The sequence below is a fragment of the Mus caroli genome, chromosome 5 (assembly GCF_900094665.2).
Source record: "Mus caroli chromosome 5, CAROLI_EIJ_v1.1, whole genome shotgun sequence".
NCBI classification, from domain to species: domain Eukaryota; kingdom Metazoa; phylum Chordata; class Mammalia; order Rodentia; family Muridae; genus Mus; species Mus caroli.
In genome coordinates, this window is record NC_034574.1 from 69,484,846 (window position 1) to 69,505,181 (window position 20,336).

Sequence of the window (20,336 nt, forward strand, 5' to 3'; positions counted from 1 at the left end):
TCATAGGCTCAGCGCTTAACCCCGAGCACGGTAAACAAACAAGCATAAAAATAGACAAACGTAAAAATGTATACTGAGCTACTTACATGTGTGTTTCAAAAAAAAAAAAAAAAAAAAAGGAAGTAAGATTGGGCCTGGTGGGACACATCTGTAGTCCTAGCACTCAAAGGCACAGGCAGAAGAAAAAGATGGGGCCACCTGGTCAATAATATGAGTTCTAGACCAGTCAGGACGGTATATTTCAAAATAATGAAAAGAACCAATATGGGAGTGAAATTTAGACAGTGAAATGCACCTTCAGTGTGCCTTTAAGCACTTTCCATGAATGTCTGTGCCTGGGTAACTTACCCCAGGCAGTCCTCTATCATTCTGGGAAGAAAGATCTATCCTTTCCAGAGACTCTCCAGCGGCCGGCCATGAAACTCTTTCTAGCCGGCTCCACATGTGGTCACGTAGAGCAGGTGTCTGGCTGCTTTGCCTGAGTAGTCCCTTGAGAGTCCTCCAGGGTAGTGTGTGTTGACAGCTCCTTGCTTCTTCCCTGCGCCATGCTACGGGGTACTGGGTAGGATAGCTTGTTCATCCCCTTTCCAGCTCTGTACAGTTACAGGTGAAGCTGCTAGAGTCCCCCTGTGGATATTCCTGTCCGTTTCCTTTTGTAAAGCTGTAGGAATAGAATTACGGTGTTATCAGCTAGGACTGTGTTTCACTTAATAGGAAGCTGTTTGGCTCGTTCCACAGTGGTTTTCTACTCTCTGGGTGGTGTGTGGATGTCATTTGCTGAGAGCCTTTGCATGTTAAGCACCTTTTCATATATTTCCCTCAAGATACCTTTTGCAAGGTGTCTTTTCAAATGTTTGTACAACTAAAATTTAGTTTTAATACAATTTTCTAGATCAGTCAGGATGTTATAAGGCCTTTGTCTCAAGACAATGAAAAGAACCAATATGGGAGTGAAATTTACATGGTGAAATGCACAGACCAAATTATCCTTGGGGGGATAATTTGAGACCGGGTCTCACTATGTGTTCCCTGGGCCTCCGACTTACTGTGTACAGGGTACAGGCTTGTTTCTGCCTCCCAAATTCTGAGACTCGAGTCTTGTGCCTCCTACGAGAAGCCCTGATTTTCTTATTGGATTGTTGTGTTACTAAGCTCCAAGAGTTTATTTTCTATTCAGTATGTAAATATTTTCTTAGATCTTGTGAATATTTTCTGGTACTCTTGATTTTCATTTCCCCCACTCGCATTCCTCTTTCTTGATGTTTCAGAGCTCGAATCCAGAGCTTCCCAATACTAAGAGAGAACGACCATTGGCTGCGCCTTTACATTTTCCTTACTAGCATGTTTTGATGAGTTGATGGTTTCCACTTTTATGAGGTCCTACTTAGCATGTCTTTCTTTTATGTTTACTGTCACTAAGGGATGCCCTGTGGGTTGTGGGCATAGCCCCCTGTAGAGCACTTGCCTGGAATGAGCAGGATAACTGCCTGCCTGCCAGGTACAGCTCTGTAAGAAAGTAGAATTGCAAGGATCCCCTGCCTGCCTCTGGAAAACCTTTGTTTCCTTCTAGAATTTTCATTTTTTTAAGTTTTAGATTCAGGTTCATGAAGAAACACATGTTGTAATGTAGCAATATGGAGATCATATGTATTGGATTTAAATAAGTATTAGTACTATAGAGCACTGACTACATTAACAGAAACCAAATGATTCTTTGATGTTAAAGTTATGTTTAACAGCTTGTGTTAATTCTCTCTTTCAGGGCTTTAAGTTTGGAGTGTGACTAAAACTGGTTTTGGAAGCAAGATGACTACAGCTGCAGAGAGAAAGTATATTAACATTCGGAAGAGGTTAGACCAGCTGGGCTACCGCCAGACCCTGTCAGTGGACAGTCTGCCTTTGGTAGAAAAACTTTTCAGGTAAAGATGAAAGTATAGTTATTCATGTGTGTAATCCTTAATCCATTTACCAAGTTCATAGCTGACCTTCTTTTCATGGTAAAGCAACCACTGGATTTTGGAGAAGTCCTAAGCTTGCCTGGTCTCTCTATCATCCTAAGCCTGGTCTTCAAAAGAGGGCCTTTGCAGCGCTGGATGCTAGGGGTCGCTATACCCATCGTGCCTTTCTGAGTCAACATTTCTGAGCGTTTCCCTGAAGGGAATCACACTCTGAGGTGTCTGATGGAGGTCAGAGGTGCCCTCTCCCGTCTCTGGCTTGTTGTTTGTTGTTATCTTTTCACAGTGGTGAGGACAAACACAGCCTTTGAGTGTGCTGGGCCAGTGCTCTACCGTTGAGCTATACTCCCATACAACTTCCCCCTTAAATTCTGTCTGCTGAGCTGGCCCTTAGTTTCTGCTAGTCTAGAAAGGCACTCTAATGTTACTGTCACATCTTACCTTAACAGAAAGGCTCTTTGAGATTGGAGTGGGGTGTTTAAGAAGGCTGGTTAGTAGGACTACAAGTGATGCTGGCAGAAAGCAGAGAATGGATAAAGATAACGTTTGGTCTTTGATTTGAGCCCCCAGACCTCTCATGACCTGATCCCTTGGGTTCCTGAAGCCCTGTCTCCCATGTGTGGAGTCATGTAATGCTCTGTAAGGTTATGTGTACTCTCAGCCTTGCTGTCTTGGTCACTTCTGCTTGTAGAGTGCTCTCCCTTTCTGTTCTTGCGCCTGTGCCGCACCTTCTCACACTCTGTGCTGTGTAGGACAGGCACAGCATTTTACAATCACCGTGCATCATCCTTGACATCTTGGTTTAGTCTTCCTTGCATTGTAAACTTCATGAGACTGCCATGTTCACCTATAGCTACTATAGATTGCTCAACTAGTAAGCATGGAAATGTTTGCTTTATCGTGTGCCATGATGTCTCTTTGACAACTGTCTATAGAATATAAGTTCTTCATTAATGAGTGCATTTGTGTGTGTGTGTGTGTTTTCTTCTCATAGAACATCTATGGAGTGAGTGTTGTTTTTTATTGATCTATGTTGTGAGAGGTAAGAGTGGTTCTGGTTGGTGTCTTCCTGGAGGTAGCATAGGGCACACAATCAGTCCATATTTACTCAGTGAAAAGCCAGGTTCACAGGCTCTACCGCCTAGAGAAGGAGCGAGTGGGGAGAGTGGCCAGCGATCGGGCATGCTAACTCATTTTGTTGAATGCCCTAATGGGATGTTCCTAAGCAATAGGATTTTTAAACCGAAGGTAAAATTATCAATGAAATTACTTTCAGAACTGAACAAATCAACCAAACAACCGTTTGATGTGTTTGTATTTTATAGTTTATAGTTAGGCCTGTTTTGAGAAACTTGAGGACCCTTTGATACCCTGAAAGAACCCTAAGATTAACATATTTAATCCGTTTTAGAAATGTATTAAGTTACTAAAATGTCATGGAATGTGTTGTTACATTTGTCTTTTCTCTCTTACCGTTAGTGACCTTGTTCATACGACAGAAAGCCTGCGGCAGTGCAGGTTGTCCTCAGGAAAGGCGGAAAAGGAAAGTGCCAATCTCGATTTTGCTTTGGAACCTTATAAACTTGAAAATACAAGACTGAATAAGGAGAATAATGAATTGTATCTGGAGTTAATGAAGCTCAGAGAATACTCAGACAAGCACATTAAAGGTACGTGAAACTTTCTTTGATTGTGTTTTTTTTTTTTTTTTTTAAGTGAAGGCTCCTTGCCTTCTTTGGTTTTTAGGTGGAAAAGGCTAAGGTCCCTTTAAAATACTTGATATGGAAAATGATAGTCCTACCAACATCTCTCTAAATCCAGTGAAGAGAACTGTGGTTAGAGAGTAGACTAAATGCACACTCCATAGCTGTGATCATGCGCACTACGTGTGGATTATGCTTCTTGGTTAGTAATTAGTATAGAGAATATCAGATGGCAGAACGGAATATGTTTTCTCAAACGAAAAGTAATGAATAAGTGAGAGCCAGGTATCAGGTACTTAAGTGTTTGGGCCAGAAAGTAGATTTCAAAGGTAAAGGTAATTATTGGTTATCTTACTATAAATTTTATTTTCAAAATTCTTCACCTGAAACCCAACTTACTGGATCAAATCCATGGTACACATTGGGTGTGTACAATAACAACAACAACAAAATCCCAAAGTCTCTTTCTGTGCTTTGCGGGTTATGTTCAGATTTGATAGTGGCAGACAGTGACTTCGGCTTCCTACAGAGCGTGTGTAAGGCTCAGGTGGCGCCTTTCAAGTCCGTGTGGATGGCTTGAGCCTTAGAACTGTGTTCCTCTTCCTTCCTGTAAGACCTGAAGACGACACTGAAGAAATGTTCCCGTGAGTCAGCTGATCTGAAGTTTCTGAACAACCAGTATGTTCACAAGGTCAAACTCCTGGAGAAAGAGAGCAAAGCCAAGGATGAAAAGATCCAGCAGCTTCAAGAGAAGAACCTGCGTGCTGTGGTGCAGACCCCTGGTAACGCTCTGGTTTCCTTCTTAACCAAGCTGGGTAAAGTGCTCGTGGATACAGAACTGTGGGCTATACTTATTTTTTGTGAGAATCTATTAGTTTAGAAAGTGTAGCTCTAGTCTTGCTAGCTGCTGAGTTTTATACCACTCCAAGATCACCTATCCACTCAACATGTCCCTGCTACCTACAAAGATAGCTATGGATAGGTATTCACTACTAATTCAGATTAGCATATTATAGGTGACATCCTCTTATATTTAGTTTTGCTCTTTAGAGTTTCAGTTATCCACTCTTTGTGTGTGTGTGCAGGAACGTGTGTAGGCCAGAAGTCAACTTCCAGTTTCTTCCTCTATCACTTTCCACCAGGTTGTTTTGAGACAAGGTTTCTCACTGCGTCTTGAGCTTGCCTATTAGGATAGACGGGCTGTGCAGCAAGTCCAGGAGTTTTCTTGTCTCCTCCTCTCGGGTGCTGGGCTTATAGGCACAGTACCAACACACGGTTTCCGGGGACTGAACACAGGTCCCCATGCTTGAACGGCAAACACTTTTCCATTTGAGCAGTCTCCCAGCTCCAGTTGTCTGTTCTTTTGACAGTGTTTAATACACATGTGTATCTTACTCTTGCTGTCAGTGCTCCTTGTCTGACCGTGTTATGTTAGCACACGACACTGATCATTGCAAGGCACACTCAGCTTTAAGTCCTGCCAAAATCTAATCTAGCAGAGGGACAGTTTAAACTGTGCATTTGCCTAGCCTGTAGGCACAGAAAACTTATTTTATAACCTTGCCTTATTAGATTTTTCAAGAACACATTTTTCAGTCGCAGATCAATGTGGGTATTTACGGATGAGCCCTCTTGATAACAGGTTAGCTTGTGCTGTTTAGTACCTAGAAAAGCACTCTGTTTATCCTTTGTTTTTAAGCCATACGTCCGTCTCGGCTTTCTTAGGTGGCAGGAAAAGGAACATTGCATTTAGGCGCCAGCGGATGCAAATCGATGAACCAGCCCCACCCTCAGAAGTCAGCTCATACCCGGTTCCTCAACCAGAAGACCCGTACATTGCGGACCTCCTGCAAGTGGCTGACAACAGGTGTGTGATGCACTTCCTTTGCTGAGGCTGGAAGTGGGAGAGAAGTTTAGCATGCCTGAGGACCCGAGTTCAATCCCTAACACCAAAGTCAGTGGCGGCAGCAGTAGCATCTTCATCATCATCTTCATCTTTGTGGACATGACTGATCACGTGGTCACTGTTGTATTATAAGGTGCATAGTGGGACGGTTTGGGCTTGTCAATTGTTGCATCCCCATGTCTAGCACAGAACGTTGTATTGGTGCTCAGTCTCAGTAGGTATTTCCAGAATAATCTGGATTTTTTTTTACTTATTTAAAAACTCTGATTTCAAACAGGTCTGAGGTTTCTGCCCATACTTTCTGTAAAATAACTTACTGCTGTTAAGAACCTATCTCAATAGAGTCACTTTCACATCTAAGTAGGTTATCTTTTTCTAGAATCTCTACTGCTTCAGATATAGCAAAATGCCAGCTGGACATGAATAGATTCCTAACATGGTCTGAAATTCTTATCTCATGAATTCTGTAGTCTTGTATTTATATTTCCTTAAATATAAATCAGAATTAGCTATGTATTCCATTTCATTAAATGTTCCTCAGGCCTCCAGAGCGAGACCCTGAGCAAGTGCTCTGAGATCATCAGAGGAAGGTGCTGCTGCCAGTTGGAAATGCTTGCAGTCCAGATGGACAGTTAAGGGACACAAGCAAGTCCCAGTGACCCTGGGTGAGGCATCCAAACTGTGGGGCGCACAGGGATAGTTCATAAGGATTTTGTGGTTCATACAGAGAACACAGGAGGTTTTCAACCATCTATATCTAAAAGAGCATCGGTCGGGATCTGCCTAAGATTGTTTCAGTCATTTACTCTCTCCTAAAATTATGTGCCTGTATTTATATGGCTGTCTTGACCTTTTGTGGGTTGCTCATTTGTTCAGGGTACACTCAGGTAGCCTGGTGTATTATTTAGAAAATCATTTACACTGTAGAAGTGCCATCAGTCTATAAAACAGTGGGTGGTTTTATTCTGCATGCACACACACACACTCATTGTTTGCACACCATCTCTTCTGTATTGGTGTTGCATGCCTGCATGCATGCTCTTATTCTCAACTTAGAGTAGTAGACACTTTTGGCTTTGGTAAGAGTTAGGATGAGGTCTCAGCAACCTACTTATTGCAGCTCATGGAAATTCTGTCTTCAAAGCAGACCTGCTTCCGGCTTTTCTAGGCAAAAGTGGGTTATGCCATACCGAGCCAATAGAATCCATGTAGAGTTCAGGTGATTTGGACAAAGTCTCGATTTTGTTAGAACTTACAGGTTCTGGGAAAAGCAGGCTTTGCTGGGGTCACTTAGGACATTGCAGTTTTCTCAGTTCTTTGCTCTCCAGAAGTGTAAAGTAGTTTATAGGCAACACAGGGTTGGCTGGGGTCCAAAAACCACCCTACTCCACTTAGGGATGTTGTGAATTTTGGACTGGGTTTTCAGTTTCCTGCTAAGACTTGGTAGCCGTACCTCAGAGTTGTTCTAAGGACCCAATGGAAAAGTGAGCTGTTTTCTTGCATGATGTATGTGAGTTTCAAATCTCTTGCCTCTCAGTTTTGCTGTCTGCTCTTCAAGGTGATGTACTGTCTTCCTGCTGAGGCACTGGAACCCTGAGCACAGCCCTTCGTCGCTCCTGCAGCAGCATCACTTGGATGTTCCATTGTGGTGTCTTGTCTCTCTCAACTAAAGTATCTGTTACACATGCTGACATTAGTCATACGTGTTTCAGGATTCAGGAGCTGCAGGAGGAGGTCCAGCAGCTTCAGGAGAAGCTAGCACAGATGGAGAAAGGAGTGCAAGACTACAGCAAGCAGGTGGGCTTTTCATCTGTGGCTCTGGGTGGGGATGTGCGTGCTCTGATCGACCGTGACTAGAGTTGACTTCTACTTGATATTATAGATTCCTAGTTTTAAGCACAGCCTTTTTCTTTTCCAAAAAGCTTGTTAGTTGAGTTAATAGGTGGAGTAGCTCTCCATTACTGATCCATTATTATTCATTGAGGTGAGCAGTAATTTTAGTTTTAATTTTTCTTTTATTTAAAGCATCTCTCTCCCTAAATAAAAAAAATTTCCCCAAATAAAACTTATAAGTGTTAACTATGTTCATTTCAAGAATAATTTATTGAAGTATGACAACATACTTTTATAGTCATTTGTTTTATAATTATATTTGTTAGGAGGGCCAACAAGATGGCTCAGTGGGTAGAGGTGCTTGCAACCAGGCCTGATGACCTGAGTTTGACCTCTGGGACCCACATGGCAGAGGGAGAGAACCGACTCTTAAAAGTTGTCTTCCAACCACCATTTATAACGTGCACACACAGAATATGGAAATGAATCATTTTTACAAACACAAAAGAAAATAATTGTATAATTATTATTTTAATTATTTATTTTTTACTTTGGATATAAATCTTTGACAGTTCCTCTTCTGGGCTGCTGTCTTCAGTGCAGCTTCTCTGGAAGTTATTACTACAGTATAACGCAGTTGTCTAAGAGGCTAGAGCTCAGTAGACACTGTATTAGATCGTAACTCCAGTGAGCTCTGTGTTCTTGCTCTCTGTGCTGGTGTCTTTTAATTTTATTATTGTTTCATTTATTTACACTCCAAATGTTGCCCCCCATCCTGGTCGCCCCCTAAGGGCTCTTCACCCATTCCCTCATCCCCTTTGTCTATGAGAGGATGTTCCCCACTCCACCATCCCACCCCCCTCAACCCTCCCCCCAACTCACTCCCAGCTCACCCAACTCCCCTGTCCCCCTTACCCGGGACATCAAGTCTCTACAGGATTATGGGACATAATCTCTCCCACTGAGGCCAGACAAGGGAGTCCTCTGCTACATATGTGCCAGGACCACGGACCAGCCCCTGTATGCTCTTTGGTTGGTGGCTTAGTCTCTGGGAGCTGCAAGGGGTCTAGGTTAGTTAATACTGCTGGTCTTCCTATAGGTTTCCATCTTCCTCAGTTCCTTCAGTCCTTTCCCTAACTCTTCCATAGGATCCCCAACCTCTGTGCACCGTAAGTATCTACATCTGTCTCAGTCAGTTGCTAGCAGAGTCTCTCAAGAGGACAGTCATGCTAGACTCCTGTCTGCAATCACAACATGGCATCAGTAATAGTGTCAGGGTTTGGTGCCCACCCAAGGGATAAATCCCAAGTTGGACAGGTCACTTGATGGCTTTTCCTCCAGTCTCTGCTCCATTTTTGACCTTGTATTTCTTTTTTTTTTTAATTAGGTATTTTCCTCATTTACATTTCTAATGCTATCCCAAAAGTCCCCCTTACCCTCCCCCCCCAACTCCCCTACCCACCCACTCCCACTTTTTGGCCCTGGCGTTACCCTGTACTGGGGCATATAAAGTTTGCAAGTCCAATGGGCTTCTCTTTCCAGTGATGGCTGACTAGGCCATCTTTTGATACATATGCAGCTAGAGTCATTCTATTAGTCCGTTACAATTCTGGGCCAAAAATTTTGAAGATGGATGGTGACCCTGTCTCTCCACCGGGGGCCATGTCTGACTGCTGGAGGTGGGCTCTTCAAGTTCCATCTCCTTACTGTTGGGCATTTTGGTGGAGGTCATCCCTAGTGAGTCTTGGGAGCCTCTCATATTCCAGTTCTCTGGGATTTTCTATGGTTCTCCCCTGTCCCCAAATCACTGCAGCGGCACATTTCCATTCATTCTCCTGTCTTCTCTGGGCTTCTCTCCTGTCTCCTCCCATACCTGATCCTGCCTCCCTCTTCCCTCCCCCTCCTCTCTCCCACCCAGGCCCCTCTCTTCCCCTTCTAGTGGGATTGAAGCATCCTCACTTGGGCCTTCCTTCTTGTTCAGCTTCCTACTGTCTGTGAGTTGTGTCATGGGTATTCTGAACTTTTTGGCTAATATCCACTTTCAGTGATTACATACCTCACATGTCCTTTTGTGTCTGGGTTACCTCACTCAGGATGATATTTTCTAGTTCCATCCATTTGCCTGCAAAATTCACGATGTGGCTGACCAGCATACTTTGTTTCCTACTGTGCTTCCCGGAGTTTAAGCTTGGTAACTTGTTTTTCATGTACATGACTGTATTTTTTTTATAATCTGTACATATAATTCTATATGTACCTAATGTGTTGGTATACCTCTTGTTTTTAAAGTACTTTGAAAATTATTTGGATTAGAAAGGAGTTAAAGGAAATTTTAATATCATCAAAAAAACAAACAAACAAACCAAAAAAACAAACCAAAAACCACTTTTGTAAAGACACTAAAAGCTGTGGTTCTTGGCCTGTGGGTTGTGACTCCTTTGGGGTCACATATCAGATATCCTGCATATCAGATATTTGTGCTATGATCATAACAATAGCAAAATTCCAGTTATGAAGTAGCAACACAATGATTTTATGGCTGGGGTCAGCACATATGAGGAGCTGCATTAAAGGGTCTCAGCATTAGGAAGGCTGAGAACCATTGCACTAAAATACCAGGTATTCACACTGAGTTGTAGCTCAGCGGTAAGGAACTTGCCTAGCATAAGGTGCTGGGTTCAGTTCTCAACAGAGAAAAAAAAGGACACCCCCCCCCAAAAAAAAGCACAAATTGAATGTTGTTGCTGTTTTTCAGTTTATAACCACATTTCCCTCAAGTACTTTATAAACATGAACTGCCCAAACCTCACCATCTCTCTGAGGTGGTTGACGTGTGTGGAGGATTTGCTCCGCTATTCTGATTAAAAGTACCCATGCTGTCTATCCATCATAGTTGAGTCCTCTCTGCTATTGATTCTTTTTGCTGGAGTTTGTTTTTCTCAGAACTTATTTCAGGTTGTGAAGGCTAGGGAGTCAGCTCAGTGGCAGGCACTCACAGAGCATGCTCAAAGCCATGCACAGAAAGCAATACAGGCACATACCAGCACACTGCTGTCCCCAACCTCTCCTGATACTATCAGCATTTGCTCAGGCTATCTCTTTGTTGGAGCTTCCTGGTTGTACCATTAAACAGTAATATTTGTGCACAGGGTCTCTGAAGACTTCATGGGCAGGGGGTTGTTCTGGATCAATGGTCAATTCTTCACACTCCTCTCCAGCAGTGAGCTTCCTTGCACGTTACAGTCCAGTCACGCTGAGCCATTTCTGCTGCCTCAGATAGTTCCCAGATTTTGTGCTTTGGTGCATCCTGCCTGGGGCATCCTTTTTCTTGAGACAGCATTGCTATGACCTTGTGTGGACACTGTGTATTAGCAAGGCCTTGGGTGTGTTACAGGCCAGAATGCAGAGTGGGTCTGCATCCCTGTAACTTCTGGTGCTCTCGTCACAGCCTTTCCCTCACTGTTAGCCAGCCACGATTCAGATGCTTCCCTGTGATGCTCTCTGTTCCTGAAAGTCAGAGCCCGTTGTCTCATCCTTACACCCATCACTGTGTATCAGTAACTATTGAACTGAATCGTTTTTTCCTCTCTGTTCTTGAGGAAAAGAAAACAAAAACGTGTGTGTACCTGCATGCAGTTTTCCTAATTCTTGCATGTGAATTAATGTCAGCATATGGTTAATACTGATCCTTTGACTAAATATAAATAATAATTAAATTCACTCTATTTTCATGTCCTTTTTAATACTGAGATAGATAGCAACTTGATTTTTACTCTTTCCCTTTCATTCACATATTCATTCATTCTGCCGAGTACTGCAGTGTGTCAGACTTACCCAGTACTTGGACGTGTGTATAATCTGCCAAGACATTTCTCTTCATATAAACAATTGCCTAATTTTAAAGGGGAGAAATAAACTAAAACATTAAGTTAGAGTCAGTCCCATAATTGAGTGCTGTTGGTACTGTTGACGTTGCTCTGTTCTGTGTTATGTGCACGTGTGGGTTGCAGTATAAATGGTGGCCGCTTGTGTGCACTATGGGACACTAGTATAGAGTGCCTGAATGATTGTGCAGTTAAGGGTTCGCTTTGCCACCAGACTTTGTCAACTGAAAGCAGAACTTTCTGTTCTCAGATTGAACTGAGAGAAAGAGAAATACAGCGACTGTCACTTGCGTTGGATGGCGGTTGTTCCACTGATGTCCTGTCTCTGGAGACCAGAAATAAAACCAATGAGAAGCTCATTGCTCACTTAAATGTCCAGGTAATGCTCTTAGGATGAGTTCACTAACTATATAGAAACTTGAGTTTCTTTTTTATAATATCTGTGAGTTTATAAAAGTGACAGGCTGAAGTATTATTTATAAGACAATTTTTGTTTGTTTATTATTTTGTTTATTTATTTTTGTTTATCCATTTTAAGATCTCACTATATAACCTTGGCTGCCCTGAAACCCTCTCTGTAGACCAGGCTGGCACTGAACACACAGAGATCTGCCTGCCTCTGCCTCTCCAGTGCTGGGATTAAAAGTGTGCGCCACCATGCCTGGCTCTCGAGGGTCTCTGATAGAGCCAGAGTCTGTAGAAATAAAGGGTAGCTTTTGAGAAATCAGAATGCTTAATGAGGCAGCAAGTAAGATAGGTCTAATGTCACAAACTTAAAGGACCATGAACCCTAGGCAGTGCCTTCAGTTTGCCCTAGAATCCGGCCTCTCCCACTCCCGAGTGCACAATTACAATGACCACACTTCACTTATTCATAGTTTTTGTTTTGTTTTGTTTGTTTCTAGGCCTGCCTCAGCCCCGTAGTAAATTCTAGACTACCATGGGTTACATGAGACTCTATCTTAAAAGAACAAAACGATAACAAAATATATAAGTATATAGAAAAAACACAAAAACTATTTTAAAATATATTTTAAAAGCTTATTTTTATATATTGGGGAATTCTTGATGGCTCTGTATTTTTAAAAACTTAATGACTATTTTATAGTGTAAAAGATGATCTTAAGGTACACATATATTTATATATACTATATGCCATAGATTATATGTACTGGCTGTAATATATGCTATATATCTATTTTACACTTTACATACATATTATATATCATATCCTAATACATAATCTATTAATGTGGTGAGCATGTAGCTTTGTAATAAAATGCTGTGTAACATGCAAAACCCAAGTCCAGTCCTCACCATCTGCCTTTTCATGCTCAGATCAAAGCATGGTGCAAGGACACACAAGCCTCATGTTTTTTTTTTACCTGTATGTAGCTGGATGGAGTTTGTTCAAAGATTGTGGAGCAACATTCAGATACTTCTGTCCAATGGAAATGTGAATCCAGACAGATGTAATTAATTGTAAATAATGTATTTATCCAATAGATCCAAAACTTCATTTCAGCATATAATAATTTTTAGTTTTCTAAAAAACAACAAACAAACAGAATCCCAGGATTTTGACACCTCGTGTNTTTTGCGTTTTGAGCACATCTCAGTGTAGACTCACCATCTTTCCAGTCTCAGCAGCTACACCTCGATGCCAGTAGCTACTGTATTGGGCAGTGCAAGTTAATGTCATTGTGACAGTATTGTCATATTTTTAAAGCTCTGTTGGGAGCAAGTTCACACGAATTTCTTATCTTTTTGTATTTGAAAATCAATGCCAGTGGACATATAGATCTATTAAAGTCACATTGTGAGTTTTGGGGAAAAATATAGTATTTAAGGTTGCACATAAAAAAATCGCTGGATTTAATAACTTCAGCACATTTTAAAATACAGTGTTTAGAACTTCTAGTTTGAAAGTTCAGAATTTGGATAGTTTCTCAATTTACATACACTCAGTCACTCTGATTATAAACTGGATTTAGGTTGATTTCCTCCAGCAAGCTAATAAAGAGCTGGAGAAGCATATTCAAGAGCTCATGAAAACCAAGGAAACAGTGACAACTGAAGTTGTGAACCTCAGCAACAGAAACGAGAAGCTCTGCCAGGAGCTAACCGAGATCGACCAGTTAGCCCAGAGGCTGGAAAGGCACAAGGACCAAGTGCTGGAGACAGCAGACAAGGAGCTCGGGGAGGCAAAGGTGATCTCAGCACAGAGCTGAGCCCAGGGGGAGGGAGATCTGGGCTCGGGAGGGAGGGAGAGCCATGCTCACCTTTGGGGTTTGCTCTGGGGGGGGGGTCTGTTTCTGCCTTTAGTGATCTAAGGGGTTTTGTTTGGTTGGTTTTCTACAGTCCTGGAAATTACTCTAAACTCAGAGATCTGCCTGCTTCTGCTTCTGAGTTTAAAGGTGTGCACTACCACACCTGGCATTTTTAAAAATATTATTTATATTTTATGTATGTAAACTTGCACTCCAGTAGAGGACATCAAATCCTATTATACATTATTGTGAGTTACTCTGTGGTTGCTGGGAATTGAACTCAGAACCTCTAGAAGAGCAGCTAGTGCTCTTAAAGGCTGCGCCCCACCCCAATCCCTGATCCCTGATAATTCAAGGTTTTCTTAAGCATCATTTCCACCCCCTAAGAGACTGCCTATGTTGTAGTTGGTTTAGTTCTCCTGATGGACACCTGTTCATAGAGTAAATGTCTAGACTCTGTCCTGATTTCCTCTATCGTTTCCACCCCTGTCCTTTTATCTCTGAAGTCTATCTTCTTGTCAGATTTAACTCAAGAATCCTTGAAAGATTATTTTTGCGTGTGTGTGTGTGTGTGTTCACATGTGTAGGCTTACATATATGCATTGGTGACCGTGCCAACCTGTGAGCATGTGTGTGGAAGCCTGAAGCTGACATTGGATGTCTGTCTCAATCACTGTTTATTTACTGGGCCTGGTTCTGTTCCTGAACTCAGTGCTCACTGATTCAGCTTGTCTAGCTCGTGAGCTTGCCCTGCGGACCCCATCTCAGACTCTAGTGCCGGGATTACTGGCCATTGCCCGGTCAGCCCAGCATTCACAGGGCTTCCCAGAATCCGAACTCTGGTCATTAAGCCTGTGCACTTTGCCTTTTATTATCTGAGCCATCTCTCCAGCCCCCTAAAGGCATCTTTAAAACATTTCCCTTGTGTATTTTATAGTTGGTAATTACCATTCTTCATCTTCCTGCTAAAAAAGATGCATAGAGTCAAATTTCCTGATTATAATATTAATCTCTTAAAGCAAGTTTTACTGTTATTTAAAATGCAGCAGTGAGTCCGAATGACCTTTTCTCCTTAAAAGCCTCACAAAATGTACCCCATTTTAACATTTTATACTTGATGCCCTTTTTATGATCAATCTATCATACTGTCCGAGAGTTAAAAAAAAAAACACGTATGAATTGAACTTCTTTTAAGTCTTTGACTCTAAAGTGTCAGAATATTCCTCCACATGGTATTATCATTACCACTGTTAGTAATCACTTGGTCAAAGTGACAGTTTACAGTGCTAGTAAGTATTTTAAAAGTAAATTTGTGTTTGAAAAACATCCCAGTGAAATGCAATGGGAGAAAAATAAAGCCTTCAGCCAGCTCCAGCCTAGCCTTAAATGATCTGGGTATCTGATGCTTCAAAGTGTGCCTTTAAAACATTAAGAAGATTTCTTTGAAGCAGAGTGCTAACCGCAGTTATGAAAGGGAGAGTAAGAGTGGAGAACTCACATGTACCTAGACCACAGGCCGGGTCTTCAGCAGATCATCTCTAAGGCTCTAAGGAGCACTGTGTGCAAATTAAGTCACTAGATGCCAGTCTTCAAAAGCCAGCGCAGGGAAGATGAGGCTCAGTGGTAAAACACTTCTTAGTGTGTTCGTGCACCTGGGCTCCCTCTCCAGCACCACAGTTCAAGACAAGACTGGTTGTGCTCATAGCTTGGTATCATGCTTGTGAACTCTTCCTACCAAGAGTAGGTAGACCCCAGGGTGAAGCCCACTGTGTGCACCACTGCATTTGTGTTAGGCAGTGGTAACTCCATAGTTAGTGAAAGAGAAGGGAACTATGTTAGCATAATACAACTATTAATAAAAAGGCCACAGCAAACACACTCAGTGTTGAAAGGCTAAAATCCTTTACTCTAGAATCAGGAGTGAGTCTAGGATATGTTTGTTATTTCTGTTTAGCATCGTACTGAGGCAGAAGTGGAGGCACATGCCTAGAATTCCCAGCATTTGCAGGGACTGAAGCAGGAAGACAGTGCTTTAGGCTAGCCTGGGGTACTCTCTGAAACATCTTAATAAAATTAAGCTAACCTAAAACACAGCAATTAGACACAAATGATAAAACAGAATAGAAGAGTAACAATTCTTTGATCACATATGACATGATCTTTTTTTTTTTTTTTTTTTTTTTCGAGACAGGGTTTTTCCGTGTAGCCCTGGCTTTCCTGGCACTCACTTTGTAGACCAGGCTGGCCTCGAACTCAGAAATCCACCTGCCTCTGCCTCCCAAGTGCTGGGATTAAAGGCGTGCGCCACCATGCCCTGACATGATCTTAATTGTAGAAAATCCAAAGATTTGCACACAATGAAATAGAATAAACAAATTAACAAAATTGCATGTTAAAACACACATACGTGTGCACACACACATACACATCAGATAAAATTCTATATACTAAGTATAAAAAAAAATCCAACAAAGAAATTCGTAAATCCCATTTGTAACTACATTAGAGAGAATGAAGTTAACCAGTGAAGTAGAAACTTAAGACACAACAGAACGCTGGTGACAGCTGAAGGGCTTGGAAGTGGAAAGACATCCTGTGTGCCTGTGAGTGTAGCTAAGGAGACCTGTGTTGTAACATAGTCTGTGAGTTCAACTCAAGTCCTATCAGAACGAAGTGCTAGTTTTTGCAAAAGTAGAAAATAGTCCCAAAGTGTATATGGACTCTCATGAGCCAGCCAAACATTCTTGGAAGAAGACATGGATCGGGGATGTAACCCAGTTTATAGAGTGCTCTCCTCACACTGAGGCCTTGGTTTTGATCTTCAGAACTGGGCTGTCTCGGGTGGGGTATGTAACTCATAGTTTTGGTTCTGCTTTTCTGGTTTTAGTGTATTGCCATATACCTCTGTCTTCTCTCTCTCTCTCTCTCTCTCTCTCTCTCTCTCTCTCCCTCCCTCCCTCCCTCCCTCCCTCTCTCTCTCTCTCTCCTTTCTGTATCGTCTGTGCTTCTACATACAATGCATTGAATGTGATGCCTTGTGGCCTGTTGACAAGGCCCACAGATGTCAACTTGAAGCACCAATAGATTGCTGTTGGATCCCAATATTTCACTGGCTTTCTGCACTCTCGGTTGTAGTGTGTGCAATCCAGGTTGGTAACAGCAGGCCGAGAGCAGGGAAGAGCATGGCAGGAATTGACTGCCATCATTCTCAACACTGAAGACCAAGAAGGGAAACGTGGCTCTCTACGTGATAAGCGAGTGCACATAAGCACTGAGGACACCACAGTATTAAACAGATGCTTCATCTCAGCTTTGCTCTCTGTTCACCGGGGCTGAGCATTAGATTCAAATCCCATTCCCAATGGATAGAGAGAATGCAAGCCAGCTGCTCTCAGTCAGGACGCCACAGTGACGGACAGCCATAGGGTCTCAGATCCTTACCTAACAAGCTTTTTATTCCTAGAAAGAGATTAAACGAAACCTCTGTGAAATGCGGAACCTTGAGGAAAAAATGTCAAAACTGCAGTGGGTAAGTTGATGACACACTGTTCCAGTGTTCTCCCCAGATTGATGCCTGATTCATAAGTCTATTGAGATACAATGTGTATGGATACTATTCAGTCACTTTAGTGGGCTGTGTGGTTCTGCCACAGTCACAGAACTGTATAGCCGTCACTGCCAATCCCAGAACGTTCATCACTCTGGAAAGAACCCTCATACCCATGAGAAGTGACCCCATTGCCTTCTGCTTAGCCCCTGACAGCTGCTCACCTGCTGTCAGGGGCTAGAGTTCTCCTGACTGTTTGGTGAATGATGAATCCTGCATCCTTTTGTAGGAGGGTTCTTCTTTCATTTGGGATGTTTTCATGGTTTGTGAGGTCGCAGCATGGATGGGCACTTAATTCCTTTCCACAGCTGAGTATAAATGGTCCACAGTGTGATTTTGCAATTCCATACTGTTATTATTCTCTAACCGTTTGTAGTGCAGGTTTGTAGGTTGAACTGAACATTTGAGACCCTGTTAGCAAATCTATATCCTCTAACTACGCTATAGCTTCTCGGGTCACTGATAACAATGACATCACAACTGGTAGTCATTTATTTGTTGACTGTTATAAAAATACTCCTTGAAATTGCTTTGTTTGGTGTCATTCAAGTGGTTTTCTTAGTCACAGTGCTTCTCCCTGTGACCTTTTAGGGAGAAAGCCAGGCTTCATGCCAAGATACCCCTCGATACAGAGACTGCCTGGACTTAGCAGAATGCCTTACAAGTTAAAACTGGTGGTCACTCTGGGGCGAGAGGGGAGGGGGCTCTCTTCAGTGTGATAGCCTGCTGTGTCAGAAGGGTTCCTGTAAAATTAGAAACAACGACCGACAGTGAATTGCATCTTTTCATTATGTATAGACTAGCTGCTGTATTTGGGATACATACATTTCTATGGTATGGTAGCATGCATTCACTATTTGTAGATTTTTGTACATTTAGTATGAAGAGCTCATGATAGTGACTTGCTTCTTCCTTCCTTCCTTCCTTCCTTCCTTCCTTCCTTCCTTCCTTCCTTCCTTCCTTTTTCTTTCTTTCTTTCTTTCTTTCTTTCTTTCTTTCTTTCTTTCTTTCTTTCCTTTCTTTCTCTCTCTCTCTTTCTCTCTTTCTTTCCTTCTCTCTCTCCCTCCCTCCCTTCTTTTCTTCCTTTCTTCCATCCCTTCTTTCCTTCCTCCTTTCCTTCCTTCCTTCCTTCCTTCCTTCCTCCCTCCCTCCCTCCCTCCATCCATCCATCCCTCCCTTCTTTTCTTCCTTCCTTCCATCCTTTCTCCTTTCCTTCCTCTTTTTTTCCTTCCTTCCTTCCTTCCTTCCTTCCTTCCTTCCTTCCTTCCTTCCTTCCTTCCTTCCTGAGACAGTGTTTCTCTGTGCAACAGCCCTAGCAATTTCACAGAGATCCACCTGCCTCTGCCTCCCAAGTGCTGGGATTAAAGACATGTATGCCACCACTGTCCAGTGATAGTGGCTTCCTTTTAAATTGAACTCAGCAAGTCTTGACTCTGGCATTGAGTAACTGGGTTAACTAAGCCTGCTGAGGGAGCTCACTCTTGAGCCTCGTAACTGTAAAGGGGGTGTTGATGAGGTTTTCTTTGGAGCATGGCCCCTGTGCAAGAGGGTTCACTATTGCATGCATATCATGAATGCTGCACTATTGCACTCACATCGTGAATGCTGGGGACGACTGGCAGAGCTTGTCTCACATCCGTGATCGTTTCTCAGTAATGTTGGCTGACACTCACTTTCAGGAGTTTCTTGTATTTCCTGTTAGTATTTCTGTGTTGTATGTGTTTCGGAGATAACAATGATACTGATAGCTAATGTCCACTAAGTACTTGCCCTGGCAGAAACAGTGACTGTGTCCCTAGGTCTGTTCTGCTGCCCTCCTTAAGCATAGGGCTTAGTAAATTGTGTTGTGCATATTCATTAGAGAGAAGTAAGGCAAGTGCTAAACAGATGAGTTACAAAACGTAAGAGTTCTACTTTCCACAAAAGAGCATCTGTTAGCATCAGGGTTTCATGGTATGTTTGGGTTTTTTTCCTTTGTTTGTTTACTTCCTTTTACGGTTGTTTTTACATGCAATGTATTTTGATCATATTTTTCCCCACTAGCTCCTCCCAGATCTTCCCTACCTACCCAATTTTCACCCCCCCCCAAAAAAAAAGCAAAGCAAAAGCAAAGGCCAAAACAAACAAAAAACAGTAAGACCAAAAATACCAAAACAAAACAAAAAGTACATACAAAAACCATGGAGTCTGTTTAGTGATGGCCAACTTCTCCTGAGCATGGGCCTGCCTGGGGTGGTTAATGTACAGAGTGATGCTCCATTGTGGAAACTGATTTCTGTCTCCCAGCAGATGCCAAATTCAGACAGCTTCTTGGCTAGGGGTGGGATAGTCTCCCCTTCCCCTGTCCGCTTCCCCTGTCTGCCTTGAATCTGGACGAGCCCTGTGTACTCTGCCACAGTCTGGGAGTGCATCAGTCCTGTTGTCTCTGGAAGACACTATTTCCCTAGAATCATCCACCATCTCTGCCTCGCATACTCTTTCCAGATCCTCTACTACATAGATCCTTGAGGGCAGGTTTGATAAACATATCCCGTTTAGAACTGAGTACAGAAGGCACTCACTCTCCACACATTGTCCACTTACGGGTCTCGGTGCTAGCTCCCATCTGCTATGAGACGCTTCTCTGATGAGGACTAAGACTGGCAGTGACCTGAGTCCCAGCACAGAGTGATAGCTGTGGGGCCTCAGTAGAGAGCTGGTTTTGTATGGTACTTTGTCACTAAAGTATATGCACACTTGTAAATAGACTGTTATACATATATTGTATATACTGCTATATGTATGTGTATATATGTGTGTGTGTGTGTGTGTATATATATTATATATGCTCATGAAAGTACCCATTTTACCTGTAATTGCTACAGTGGGTAATAAGGTTATTAGAATATTCAATTATAGAATTACCATCTTGCAGGAATTGGACGTAAGCCATAAGGAGAAGGAGAGACTGAACAGTGAGCTGCTTTTAAAGTCAGACCTGGAGACTGTTGTTCATCAGCTCGAACAAGAAAAGCAAAGACTTAGCAAAAAGCTGCAGAGTTTTGCAGTCACAGGTAAGACCCTCTTTCTTTTAGCAGGTGAGCTTTGGTGCATCTGTTAACAACTATTTGTTGAGCATTGGCTGTGAAACAGATGATCTAGGCAGTGTAACAGATGATCTAGGCAGTGTAACAGATGA

General features: G+C 42.4%; 1 protein-coding gene across 1 annotated transcript in view; it reads left to right on the plus strand.

The window, feature by feature from the left end:
* The window catches only part of Cep135 (centrosomal protein 135), a 60,229-nt gene that overhangs the window by 1,522 nt on the left and 38,371 nt on the right, over positions 1-20,336 (plus strand). Inside the window, exons 2-10 of the mRNA XM_029477920.1 lie at positions 1,763-1,919; positions 3,435-3,625; positions 4,273-4,440; positions 5,384-5,525; positions 7,277-7,361; positions 11,532-11,660; positions 13,276-13,491; positions 17,015-17,080; positions 20,073-20,211. Coding sequence (XP_029333780.1) covers positions 1,807-1,919; positions 3,435-3,625; positions 4,273-4,440; positions 5,384-5,525; positions 7,277-7,361; positions 11,532-11,660; positions 13,276-13,491; positions 17,015-17,080; positions 20,073-20,211 — 1,249 coding nt within the window. The 5' untranslated portion in view covers positions 1,763-1,806. The remainder of the gene's footprint in view (positions 1-1,762; positions 1,920-3,434; positions 3,626-4,272; positions 4,441-5,383; positions 5,526-7,276; positions 7,362-11,531; positions 11,661-13,275; positions 13,492-17,014; positions 17,081-20,072; positions 20,212-20,336) is intronic.